The sequence below is a fragment of the Melanerpes formicivorus genome, unplaced genomic scaffold (genome assembly GCF_026170545.1).
Source record: "Melanerpes formicivorus ecotype bairdi unplaced genomic scaffold, bMelFor1.0.p_v2 SCAF_58, whole genome shotgun sequence".
NCBI lineage: Eukaryota > Metazoa > Chordata > Aves > Piciformes > Picidae > Melanerpes > Melanerpes formicivorus.
In genome coordinates this window covers 3,031,905-3,045,717 of record NW_027142410.1, presented here as the reverse complement: position 1 = coordinate 3,045,717, position 13,813 = coordinate 3,031,905, and the positions used below count along the sequence as shown (strand labels likewise).

At 48.5% G+C, this 13,813-nt stretch overlaps 1 protein-coding gene across 3 annotated transcripts in view; it reads left to right on the top strand.

Moving 5' to 3' along the window:
- Positions 1-13,624, top strand: part of AMBRA1 (autophagy and beclin 1 regulator 1) — a 186,276-nt gene extending 172,652 nt beyond the window's left edge. For all 3 annotated transcript variants that reach the window (XM_068161498.1, XM_068161500.1, XM_068161501.1), the window contains 2 exons: positions 1,583-1,776; positions 12,020-13,624. In XM_068161498.1, the coding sequence (XP_068017599.1) occupies positions 1,583-1,776; positions 12,020-12,510 (685 nt within the window). In that variant the 3' untranslated portion in view covers positions 12,511-13,624. The remainder of the gene's footprint in view (positions 1-1,582; positions 1,777-12,019) is intronic.
- The last annotated feature ends 189 nt before the right edge of the window (positions 13,625-13,813 follow it).

The window sequence follows — 13,813 nt, the reverse complement described above, 5'->3', positions numbered from 1 at the left end:
TCACAGTATAACTAAGGTTGGAAGAGACCTTGAGGATCATCCAGTCCAACCTATAAACACAGACCCCATGACTAGACCATGGCACCAAGTGCCACATCCGATCCCCTCTTGAACGCCTCCAGGGATGGTGACTCCACCACCTCCCTGGGCAGCACATTCCAATGGCGAACGACTCGCTCGATGAAGAACTTCCTCCTCACCTCGAGTCTAAACCTCCCCTGGCACAGCTTGAGACTGTGTCCCCTTGTTCTGGTGCTGGTTGCCTGGGAGAAGAGACCAACCCCTTCCTGGCTACAGCCACCTTTCAGGTAGTTGTAGAGAGCAATGAGGTCATCCCTGAGCCTCCTCTTCTCTAGGCTAAACAATCCCAGCTCCCTCAGCCTCTCCTCACAGGGCTGTGCTCAAGGCCTCTCCCCAGCCTTGGTGCCCTTCTCTGGACACATTCAAGTGTTTCGATGTCCTTCTTAAACTGAGGGGCCCAGAACTGGACACAGGACTCAAGGTGTGGCCTAACCAGTGCTGAGTCCAGGGGCACAATGACTTCCCTGCTCCTGCTGGCCACGCTATTCCTAATGCAGGCCAGATGTTAGTAGCTGGTGTAGAGGGTGATGTTTGTGCTGTCCTACAGCCTTGGACTGGTTGAGAGTGAAGGACAAGCAGCAGAGATGCTTTTTTTTCTGCCACATGGGTGCATATTGCTGCTGCTCACGGTTTTTGACAGTACATATCAGTCTTGCATGATGGGCTTAGGAGCAGCTCAAAGGCAGAAACACTGCTCAAGAGTGAAATAGCTCCAAGACAGAGCAAGGGAAGTGTGGCAGGTTTCAAAACCTTATGGAAAAAAAAAAGGCTGTGAATGAGGCAGTCTTTCCTGGAATCTCTTTACTATTCCCAGCACTTACAGCCAGAGGTCAGTTTTGGAAAGAGCATCCAAACATTGTCAGGATGCAGCTCCTGTAGCATTGTACCCTTCAACTGTTCAGTGTGGAGGGGAAGCTAATGAGCCTTGAGGCTGTTCTTGTTGTTTGCTCTTGAGAACAGAGGTATTCTCTTGTCCAACTGGAACAGGCAGAAATGCCTGCTGGAGTGCATTCATGTGTGATGCTGACAACTAGGAGGTCCAGACTGCATCCTTGAGAGTTCAAACTGCCCTGCCAGCATGCAGAGGAAGGTTGTATTTGTGTTTATGGTGCTGCACTGTATATAGTGTTGCCTGCTCAACTCAGTGACCTCCAGGAGACAGAGTTGCTCTGCAGGCGTAGTGATGCTGCAGAGATACCTATCTGTACCTGTCAGACATGCTTCTTCTGTGGAAGGGTGAGTGGACTGTAACACACTGTTGGTTAAAAGCTCAAGAGACTAGCCAGTGGAGGCTGGAGGGGTAGAGGGATGGGGGGGGTGGGGTGTGTGTTGTGTGTGTGTGTAAATAGGTGCAGGTCCCAGTTTCCTCCAGCCCCATCTGCATAGTGGCTAGCAGGTGCCTGCTTGGAGCGGAGGCAAGAAGAGGCTCAGGTGAATGCTTCAGTCTTGGGACATTTTGCCTCTATTGCTCATGGTCTTATTTGATTTTCTCTCTTTTCAGAACCAGCAGAGCCACATGGAGGACAGACAGGGACATGGGCCTGATGAATGCCATAGGCCTGCAACCCCGCAACCCCCCAACCTCTGTGACTTCGCAGGGCACCCAGACCCTGGCGCCCCAGCTGCAGAATGCTGAGACCCAGACAGAGAGGGAGGTACAGGAGCAGGAATCCGCCTCTGCAGGGACTGGGGAAGGTAGGAGATCAAGCAATGATTTATCTAACAGAGCTCACCTGGTGAGTGAGGAGTTTCCATGCAGGTTCCACATCCTGCCAATGCATTTGGGCATTCCTGTTACACCTTCTGCAAAGATTTCTCCAGCCTGTAGCCAGGCCAAGGTAATCAGGAAACTGACTCTGTCCATATGGACAGACTTGTCTTTTTCACAATGCTTCTAGAGGGCAAAACAATCTCTCTACAGACACAGTGATCTAGAGGAATCAGCTGTATTGTCATCACTTCTCACAGATCTCCTGAGCCCTAACCATCAGTAAGGCTGCAAACTGCTAAGAATAATCCTTTCTGCCTCTTTGTTAGAGCTTAGCTTCACCCTATCAACCTCTGCATCTAAAAGCTGTGCAGGATTCACAAGCTCAGCATCTGGATACAAAATAAAATCACTTCTCACATAGCAGGTATGAATATTGTGTTTAATCTGATCAGTGAAGGCTGTCATGAGTGCCCAGCAGAGTGATTCAAAATGTCTGTAGTGTTGTCCAGTCAAGGAAAACTTACTACCCAGTAAAAGGCTGGAAGCAGCTGATGTGCAAGTCCTACATGATGGTAAAATCACCCATCATTTCAAGGCACAGTGATCCACCTGATCTAGTGGAAAGTGTCCCTGCCCATGTCAGGGGGGCTGGAACTAGATGGTCCTTGAGGTCCCTTCCAACCCTGACAGTTCTGTGATTCTGTGATTTCATCCAGGCTTCTTCTCTCTGTGCTGTAGCATTGTGCATGAATCCAACTCTGGAAGCTTGGCTAGGAAGGAATTGGGCAGTAAACACTTAGGAAAGACTGAGAAAATCAAGGAAACAGTTTTGAAGGTGTTGGTTCATGATGAACCCACTTGACTTTGGGAAGCAGCCCATGACATGCTTGTTTGTGCCTGTATACTTGTACTCTTGTCACTCTGAAAGACGCTTTTCTGGCATGTCACTCTTCCACAGCTGCTGTCATGCATCATCCAGCATGTGTGATAAGGTTTTGAGCTTCTCTGGTCTTGACTCCTCTGTTCAGACTTGTGGCAAATTCCTGACCCGTGGGGTTTCCCATCTGCTTATCTCAGCAGAGCTAGGATTAACCTCTCTGGAAGCTTAGTACAGCTGAGGGCATGTGAATAAGGCTGGAACATGGGATGTCTGGACAATTGCTGAACTTGTGGTTCTTCCACTGAATGTGGTGTGCAGCCTGAGAACAGGTTACAGTGTGGGACCTTCTTTCATCAAAGCCATGGTGGTTGTTGCTGCAGGTTTGGGAGTCTTTCTCTGCTCTGTTAAACCAGTGGAGTTCTACAGTGCTGCTTCTCTCTGCAGTTGTTCATCTGAAGGTTTCATTATCTTGTTTTTTCTGATTAGCCTTTAAATTTCCAGATCTGGATCATGGATTTTAACAAGCCTGTTAATGAGCTGGTGAAGGATTGTCCTTTACCAGTGCCTTGTGCAGAGTATCTTTAGAAAAGAGCAAAGCTTTGTAGCATTTAGAAGAGGAGGAGTGTAGATAACAAGCCTAGGACAGAGACTTCTCTGTGTCTCCTTTTCTTGCCTTGAAGATGATTTGTAGCTTCCAGATCTGGTGTGACTTTTGGCTTAGGTGTGCTGGCTTAGTGCATGTCTCCTTGCAAGTGCCCTCACCTGCAGAATGGACTGTCACATTCCTGTCTTCTGTGTAAGGCTCTTCAGAGCACAGGAGTTACTCCAGTGTGGATATAAGTGCTGGAGATGAACTAAGCAGTTTACCCTGTGGTTGATCGGTTCTTATGCTAGTTGCACCCTCAGTGGAAATCCCTGTGCACAGAAAGGCTCAAGAGCAGCTCAAAGCAGAGGGCTGTCAAGAGATTAACTGTCAGGAGCATGTAGAATCCAGGAAACCACTGTAGTCCATGACAGAAGAAGAGTACAAGGACCTATCATGAGGCAGAAAGACACATTTTCAGCTGCTGTTACCAGCACCCCAACCAGGGATTTGAGGCATCAGTGGTCTGGTTCATCTGAGAGTCTTCATGCTTCACATGATACTAGAGCCCTATTTCACTGCTTGTCCAATTCAGGTTACTGTATTTCCACAGAATCACAGTATTCCCAAGGTTGGAAGAGACCTCAAAGATCACCAAGTCCAACCTGTCACCACAGACCCCAGGACTAAACCATGGCACCAAGTGCCACATCCAGTCCCCTCTTGAACACCTCCAGGGATGGTGACTCCACCACCTCCCTGGGCAGCCCATTCCAGCATCATAGCCTCTTGTGATGCTTGTCCAGTGTGTTCATGCAGGCTAGATTAGGTGCTGTGCTGCTGTTCTGATGGTTAATTTGCCTGCTGTTAAAATGGAAGCTGTTTCCTAAGAGCAGGATCTAGATGTCAGTGGCATAAAGAGGGGAAAAAGAAAAAGGAAGGGGAAAAAATAGTGCTATCACTAACATGTATAACTTAAGGCAAACCATTAATCATCTACCAAATGGGAATAAATCTTCCCATAGCACAGTGCACCAGGGGCTGTGAAGATTAATTAGTGTTTCGTGGGGGGCTTTGAAAATGTAAATCACTACTTAAAGGCTTACCAGCATTATGAGCAGCAGAATGGATAAATCAGATGTGAGTCTGAGTAACGTAAAGGAAAGTGGTTTAGTTATCTCCTCATCATGGGGGGGGTGTGTGTGGAAGAAACAAACAAAATGACAATTAAAAAAGCAAAAGGACCCAACACAGCTGAATGTTTAAAAAGATAAAGAAATAAATCATGAGGCAGGAAAAGCAGGGGCAGTGCTCCCCCAAGGAGTGGGTTTCTGTCCTGTCAGCCCTCCTGTGGTGGGGAATTCTGGCTCAGGGAGTTTCTTGCAGATATATGCTTACTGTACCAAAAGAGGGGGGGGAAAAAAAAGACAAGAAAAAGATGCAGAATTGCATCAGAAATCTAATTAAGCTCTGTGTGGGTATAAATAGTTTCCTTTTCTCATGCAAAGCTCTGCGGGGACTTTGCTGTTCTGATTATCTTTCTACCTCCTTTGGAGGAATGAGTATATGATGGCTTTATTAGAAGTGAATCCCTCTACTCTCTGTATCTTTTTGTTCTGCAGCAGTTGATAGCTAGCTGCCTTCTGAACTCTGCTTTCAAGCCACACACAAACCAAAGGAAGCCAATTGAGAGAGAACTAGGAGAGGTACTCAGAGAGGTACCAAGAAATACCTAAAACAGTGCTGCAGTTGTCTTCTACTTCATTTTAAGCTGTCAGACAACAGTGGAAATTGTGATGGAGCTGTCACTTTGAGGCACTCTAGAAGCAATCTGTTGGGAGTTATACTACCCTTTCCCTTGCAAGTGGACAGGCTTGACAGGGGAGGGATCCATCTGGCAAATTAAATGTCACTTAAAACCCAACACAAATTCCTAATGAGATTTAATGACCCAAAGCTTTAACCTTTAGAAATTTTAATTCCCAGGCCAGTCCAGGTCAGGCTGCAGCTGCCACTTGTTCAGGCTGCTGGATCTTACTGCTGTCTACAACTACCTGAAGGATGGTTGTAGCCAGGAAGGGGTTGGTCTCTTCTCCCAGGCAACCAGCACCAGAACAAGAGGACACAGTCTCAAGCTGCACCAGGGGATGTCTAGGCTGGAGGTGAGGAGAAAGTTCTTCACTGAGAGAGTCGTTCGCCATTGGAATGTGCTGCCCAGGGAGGTGGTGGAGTCCCCATCCCTGGAGGTGTTCAAGAGGGGATTGGATGTGGCACTTGGTGCCATGGTTTAGTAGTCATGAGGTCTTGGGTGACAGGTTGGACTTGATGATCTCTGAGGTCTCTTCCAACCTTATTGATTCTATGATTCTATGGATGTTGGTCTCCCCAGTTCTGTGATTTTTAGTAAGCTACTGCCTAACTCTGACTTGGGAGGTCTAATAATTGCCCTTGGGGACTGTAATTTTCCAGTGAGTGTCCTACAACTCAGAGGCTGACCTGGAGGTGCTGCTCATCTTCTAGGCTGTACCACTGCTGATTCTTTTGTCTGGTAGAAGCTGGACCTCGAACTATGAGATCTATCCTTCTGCCATAGGTCCTCTTTAGTTTGTGACCCCTGCCTCCAGTAAAGCCTGGCCTGCTCCGACTCTCGATTGTGCATGACCTAAAATCTTCCTGCAAACTAGTAAATTGTTGGACTTGATGATCTTTGAGGTCTCTTCCAGCCTTATTGATTCTGTGACCTGAGGGGTTGGGTGCAGGTGGCAGTAACTGTCAGGGACTGCAGCTGTGCAAAAGGAACCTTTGGAGAGCTTCAGGACACTTGTTTGGTTGTGCTCTCCGTGCTGTGCCCTGGCTATTGACATAACACATCTTTCAGGTAACCCAGTTGCTTAAAAAGAAAAAAAAATAAAGGCAAACCAGCCCACACTGGGGGAAAAAAAAAATAGGTGTGATGGAAATAACTGAAAGGTAATTGTAATCTCAGTTCCTATCATCTGCCTTGTCTTTGGGGCTTCAAATTCAACTAGCTAGCTCAGTGTTCCTTGTGTGAGTAGGCACATGTTAGGAACTACGGAGTGTAGCCATCAGAAGGCTTGCTTTCAGTGGATTGCTACTTTGCCTGCCTTTGGGGGGGCAATCTATTGACTACTGTCATACCATAACCAGTTCTTAGGCTATTAGGCTGAAGTGTTGCTCACCAGCCAGTACAAATATCCACTCTATCCACCTGCTTTCATAAGTGGCAGCAGATACTTTTAAGAGGAGAAAAGAGTTGTAAAATGAAGGCTTGGGTTTGCAGGAGTGAGTCTGTTCAAACTGTGGAGAGACAGATGAAACTCCCTCTATATGAGCAAAGCATCCCAAGGATGCAGGAGGGGCACTTAGTAAGCTGTCAGTATGTGCATGTGATGTAACTTACTTAATGGAACACCAGGAACAGGTGCTGTGGGGCTGCATGTGGGCAGAAATATTTTGCCCCCAGCCAACCCTCAGGAGTGATATAAAGAAACATGTTAGGACAAGAGGAAATGGCCTCAAGTTGCACCAGCAGAGGTTTAGATTGGATATTAGGAAAAAAATCTGTGCTGAAAAAAATGCTCAGGCATTGGAAGAGGCTGCCCAGGGAAGTGGTGGAGTCACCATCCTGAGAGCCATTGAAGAAACATGTGGCCATGGCTCTTCAGAACACGGTCATGCTTAACAGTTGGACATGAGGACCTTAGAGCTCTTTTCCAACCTTAATGATTCTGTGTTGTTTTACAGTAGCTGAGCAGGTTCTTCAATGCTCCTGTCAGTGATGTGATTAACATGGAAATGGGAACCAGGACACCAGGGATCAGCTTCCAGATTTGCCTCTTGTTCTCCAAGCAGAACCGTGGGTAGATCCCTTAGCCTTTCATCTGCCCATCCATCTGTAAAACGTCTGTCATATGGCCTACCCAACCACGGATTTGGATTTCTCTTTAAAGCCCTCTGCAAAGCACCACCAAAGAAATACAATCAGGTTCTAGAAGCATGTACTCTGCAGGCTTTTACAGTGTGAGCTGCCCCAGCTACCTGGTTCTCCTGGGATTGAATCATGGGGGCTACTTCTGAACTCTTATTACAAAACACATACAAGTCACCCAAGCGAGGTACTGCTGTGAAATTTGTCACAAGGCAAAGCACTTCTGCCCTTTCTGATTTGTGTGGAGTTGTTTGGATTAGCTACCTCAAAGGAAGAATGGGATGGCATGGAATGGAATGGCATGGAATGGAATGGCATGGAATGGCATGGCATGGCATGGCATAGCATGGCATGGCATGGCAGGGGGGTTGGAACTAGATGATCCTTGTGGTCCCTTCCAACCCTGAATGATACTATGATAGAATAGAATAGAATAGAATAGAATAGACCAGACCAGACCAGACCAGACCAGATTGGAAGAGACCTTCAAGATCATCACGTCCAACCTATCATCCAACACCACCTAATCAACTAAACCATGCCACATACTTCTGTATGTATGAACATACTTCTGAGCTTGGCTGGGGGGAGAAAGGTAACTGGTAGTATTTCTTCTGGCAGTAAGAGAGATGTGATTATTCATAGCTGTGCTGTGACCCTCCCCTTCTCTATTCCTCTGCAAGGAGTGAATTCATTTTAAAATGCTGGTATTTTTATCTTGGAGCAGCTGAATTAGTGGGTCAGGCTCACACCTCAGAGCTATTATTCCATGTTCTCTAATGTCTTGGGTATCTCTGCAGCGCTTACTATTAGTTCTGATCTTGAAGTTTTGTTTGCAAGCGTGGCTACTAGCTGCTGCCAGCCTTAGAAAGAGGAAAGCTGAAAACAAGAAGAAAAATCAAGAGCGCTGTCAGTACATTGCGCAGCCACAGGGGAGCCTGATCTCATCCTTGCTTCTGTGGGCTTTGCTTTTTAGCAGGTGTGAGCTGTCCGTGCTCAGGAATAAATAAATAGGGCTCTCTGGTAAGTACTTCAGAGACCATTTTAAGAGCAGAAGCGCTTCTATCTCGTGCCCAGCTCTGCTGAAGGTTTGCCAGATGTTTTGCTTTCTGTAGTCCTCGGTGTCAAACTCTTGTCTGGCTGGAGCAGTGTGGCAGAAGACTTCCAAAGACAGGTGCGTGTGTTAGGGAGTGCTTTGTTATATGTCAGAGCCAGCCGGCTAGACTGACAGAAATCCACTGGTCTTTGGGATAATTACTCTCAAGAGCAATGTTTTATGTCTGTGTTTGGAATAGGTGGGGCTGTGGAGCCCTGGCAATGTCACTTCTGATAGAGTAGAAAAGGTTTCTGGGAACACAGCAATATGGACACCACACTTGCATTGTGGAAGGGAGCCATGGGTGATGCTTCGCTGTTCTGTCAGGGACAGAACTTGTGTCCCTGCCTAGAAAAAGGAGGAGACCACCCTGTCTCAAGATTGGCCTTCCAGTATCTGAAGGGGGCCTGCAGGAAGGCTGGGGAGGGACTTCTCAGGATCTCAGGTAGTGATAGGACTAGGGGGAATGGAATGAAGCTGGAGGTGGGGAGATTCAGGCTGGATGTGAGGAGGAAGTTCTTCCCCATGAGAGTGGTGAAGCCCTGGAATGTGTTGTCCAGGGAGGTGGTTGAGGCCCCGTCCCTGGAGGTGTTTAAGGCCAGGCTGGATGAGGCTCTGGCCAGGCTGATCTAGTGTGGGGTGTCCCTGCCCATGGCAGGGGGATTGGAACTAGGTGATCCTTGTGGTCCCTTCCAACCCTGACTGATATTAATGAAGATTGCTTCCTGCTTTGTGATGGATCTTAATACAGGGTCAGCCTAGGTGGAGGATGAACTGGGAAGTCTTATGCTTATACTGGTACTTCACATGCTGGAGCTGGTTAGGTCAGTCTTCTAGATTGTAGCTATAGTTCTTTGTGTGACTTTTGTCTTTTTCTGACCCTAGAAGGTAGGCTTGGAAGAATGAGAGCTTAAGATAAAGGCATTTACATGTGGTTTTGAGCATAAAATGAGAGAAGAGGAATCGCATCCTCCATATGGAGAATTAGATGTGCTGTCACTCGGCCTACTCCTGCACAAGCTCAGGTTCATGCTCTGACTATAAACCCTTTGGAGTCTGAAAACAGTGTCATGAGTATGTGGTTTCTTTCTGTCCTGGTTTTGTCCAGCTGGTGCTGCAGGGAATGGGGTTTGGCCACTGCAGCAAGTTGAAACTTGTAGAAGTCTGAGGTGTGGGATTTGTGGCATCGCTGTTGTTTTGGGCAGGTTCCTGTGTGCACACTCTGAACCTCCACCAAATGGAAGTTAGCTTATTTAACTTGCTCTGAGTACTGATGTAGACTGCATTGACAGCCTGGTGAAAGAACGTGTGTGGGAGTCACCAGGCAGTAGAAATGGGCTGTATGTGAATCTGTGCTGCAGCTCAGCTCAAGGCAAATTGCGCAGGAAGCTTTGCTCTGAACCAGTCAGCCACAGTCATTGTTGCAACCTCATGGGGGGAAGGGGAGGACAACCCCCCAAACAGAGGTGTTTGTTGGCTGCTCGAATGGTGAGGTTCACTTCTGGCCCTTGACAGGCTCTCTTTCTGGAATTTATGGCATTGCTGTATCTCTGTGCTCATTATCCGAAGGCTCGTGACTTCCTGATTTCTGCTGTGGCATCAGCCTTTGCCTGTTCTCTCAGCAAGCAGCTGCCTCAGCTGGCAATCCAGCTCTTGCACATGGTAATTAAGGGGCAGGGAAGAGCAGGAGGTGCTGTGGTGTGCACTGCCTGCATGGACTCCTCTGGTGAAGCACATGTTTATAATGCTGAGGAGCACTGGCTGGGGATCCTTGCTGCTTTGCTGTTCCAGTGCCCCTGTATTGGGCTAATTTATAGTAAGTGGTCTGTCAGGAGCACAGTACCTGCTGTTCCAGAACTTGGGTAGATAGGGCTGGCTGGCATGTCTCTAAACCAGGTTGCACATCTTGGCTTTCTCAGGCTTCCTCTCTGATCTGACCAGATGGTTCTTAACAGAGTGCTTACAACTGTGCCCTCAGAAGGAAGTAATGATTGAATCCAATCCCATGCTTCTCAAAACTTCCACTTAACTTCTACTCATGATTAATGCTTCAATGTCCCCTGGCATGCCTGTTTTCCACCCTGGAGTTTCCAGTCTCATAGCTGCCTTTGTGCTGGTCACCCAGGTTCCTAGTTCATGCATCAGCTGCATCCTGAACAGGATTTCTCTGCTGGAGTTGTGGGTCAGTCTCTGCCCAGAGGGTACTCTTGCTCACTCCTTTATGCTTTGCTCCAGCTTCTCATGTGCTTACTGGTGTCTGTGTGTGATCTCCCTGATGTTGTAGCCAAGGAGCTATGCTGCACTTGTGGATACAACAGGCCTACTACATTCCTACCAGAAAGGGACTTATTCTGCTTGTGAGAATTAAGTTTGCCCTTAGTGTTTCTCTAGCAGGGCAGTATGTCAGCAGACTTGCTTGAAGATTAAATTAGCCATATCCTGTAGTGGAGGAAGCTGGTGATGTTTGGTGCAAGTACCACTGAGTCTGTGAGGAAAGGGAATAAACTGTCACTGACTGACTGCTTGACCTGTTAACAACTTCAACCCTCCAAGGTGGCATGGTGTAGACAGTGTTGGATATCCCTGCTCCCCTGTTGGGTACATGATCTCCACCCTACATCCTCAAGTGATTTTGTCTTCCTAGTCAGTGTGACATTTTGGGTTTGATTGTGTTTAAGCTCCTGCCTGCATCCAGCCTTGTTGACATTTGTGTTCATTTTCTTGGTGCCAGGAGGGCTCGTGGCTTTCTCTCTCTCTCTCTCTTCTAATCAGCGCTGCGATAGCTTCATGGAGCTAAGAGTGAGATTTATCTCTTTAATAAGAGTCACCAGGATGCCACTGTGGAATGATTCTAGCAGTTCATGATTACAGATTGTTTTCCCTCCAAAATGGTCTGGGTAGGGTTTGTAGCAAAAGGAGTGTGCTGGGAAGCAGGACTGAGCAGGACTTCGCTGCCATGGGCGTTTCATCTCCTATGTGGAATGTTTTTCTGTGAAATTTTTTGTCTTCAAAAGCAATCTTCAGCAACCAAGGCCTTTGGCAGGGGTTCCCTCAGAGCTCAGTGCAGCCTGCCTGTGAAGGGAAGGCTTGGAGATGGAGAAGGCAAAGACTCTAGATCTTGAGAGATGTTATTTTCATTCTTCAAAAGATACCAGTCAAGGGGAGCAGGAGCTTCATTTTTCTTAGCTCATAGGTGATGTGGAAGGACAGACCATGGTCTATACCTGCTTTATGCTCTTGGCCACCTGTCTGCATCCTTCTCTCCTACTGGGGAGGTTGCCATCATGTCACCTGCCTAGGGTGTTCTCCAGCAGGTGAAGCAGGAAAGGCCACAGCACTCCCTAACATCATGGTGAGGTGTTTGGTTTACTGGAGTGGAAACTCCTTGCTGCCTCTGTGGGAGTGGCTGGATGCCTCTGCAGCTGTGACTAAACAGTCTCTGTGACTCTTTTTTCCCCACCTGTATGGCTAGAGAAGAGCTGCTCCTCTGGGCTTGGGCATGCATGTCCATGAGGGGTGCCTGTGGGAATGGCCAAGAATTTTTTGACAGATTTCAGTGCCTCTGTTTGGCACCTCACTGGAAGCTGCAGAAACAAAGTGTTCGGCTTGCTCTGGAGCAAAGCCCATCCCAGCACTCTGTGATGCATCTCCCCAGCAGGCTTTCCTTCCATGTTGCAGTTTGCTTCGTGTATCAAAGCTGTTGCTGCTTTCTCTTACAGGTGAAGGTCCAGACTATGGGGGCAGCGGGGAGGATGCCCTGAGCAGGATCCAGAGGCTGATGGCAGAAGGTGGGATGACCGCCGTGGTCCAGCGGGAGCAGAGCACCACCATGGCGTCCATGGGCGGCTTCGGCAACAACATCATTGTGAGCCACCGGATCCACCGGAGCTCTCAGACTGGCGCAGAGTCCGCCCTGGCTGAGGGCACATCGGCACAGCAGTCCACCTCACAGCAGCTGGCAGCTGAGCTGGAGGGACGCATCCTTTCCGAGTCTATGCAGGTGTCAGAGCATGGCCTGAGCCCGCGGACAGCCCCTGGTGGGAATGAAGGACACGGCGCCGCTGATCTGGACCTGCCAGAGCAGGCCCAGTCCTCCATGGACACTGAGGGACCAATTGAATATAGTGACCTAACTAATAATAACCATCTTCCTGACAGTACCAACTTCTATAACAATGACAGCACCAGTGGGGAGTCGCGGAACAGGTAGAGATTGAGTTGTGTGTTGGTGCTACCCTTGTACTGCTCAGCAGAGACCTGTACCTCACAGCTGGCCAGGAGCTGGAAGAATAGGGACGTGTGGCTCTGACAGGGTGCTGGTGGTTCAGAGGGCTTCTCTATCCTGGGTGAGTGGGGAGGGATAAGGGCTGCAAGGGAAGCCATGGGGAAGAAAGCATACCTACCTTCCAGTATTTCCACTGCCAACGAGTTAAGAGGAATATGAACCACAGCTGGCTGCACATCACGCAGATTTCAAAGCCCCATGGGATCCCCTGAGCTCAGCCCTAACCCTGCAGCTCAGTCAGTGTCACTCTTTGTAAACCATCTTTCCTTTCCTTTTTCCTGTCCTTTTATGCCCAGGGGCTGATCAGTAGAGCGAAGGAAGGGAAGGGGGCCTACAGCATCCTTCTGGAGACAGGCAGTCCTGCAGGGTGGGCAAACCTGGGTGTGGTGCTCCAGTTCCATTGCTGGAGTGGAGGAGTCTTCCAGGCCGCAGTCCCGGACCGTGGCACAACGTTGCTCCCCCCTCAGTGTGGTGGTCTGAGACCCGTCCTACCTGCACTGTAGTCTTCTCTGGGAAGAACTGGGCTTTGCCAAAACCTGCATGGCTCAGGATCTGCTCACTGGTGGGGATCTTTCCTTTTGAGAGAGTTAGCTTAGTACTTGGCAGGAACCGAAGCAGAGCTGCTGTAGAGGTGAACAGAGGGACAGGGGCTACTGCTCTCTAGGCAGGATGCAGTTCATGCAAGAATGTTCTAACCTGTGCCAATATTGACACGAGTGAGCCATCCCAGTGGTTTCATGGTGCCAGGACTGAGCTACATCTCCTTGGCAGGGGGCAGGAAATGTCTTTCAGCTCCAGGCCAGGGTGTGAGGTATGAGTCTGTGATGTAAGGTGTTGCATGTGAAATCTTGACCTTGTACATGTAGTTTCTAGTGGAGAAATCAAGGCTCTGGTATTTTGTTTTTAGTCTCAAATGTGATTTTCCTTTTCGTTTGTAACTCTCCATCCCTAGCAGGCTCGTGGAGGAAGGACAGGGAGAGCGTGAGTGCTAACGAGGGAAACACCAAAGATCAATGTCATTAAAACATGACAAACCCTTGCCTGGCTTACTGTCTTCATTTGTGTGATGGTTGTCTCTGTGCTCAGCCTTGGGACAGGTACCTCTGGCTCGTAAGCTCAAGGGAACTTAAAAACGTCAAGCGATGCCCACCCCCATCCCAGGAGCAAAGCAGGGGCAGCCTATGAGCTGTGAGCCCAAGACTGGGAGATGGGGAGGAGCATTTGGGAG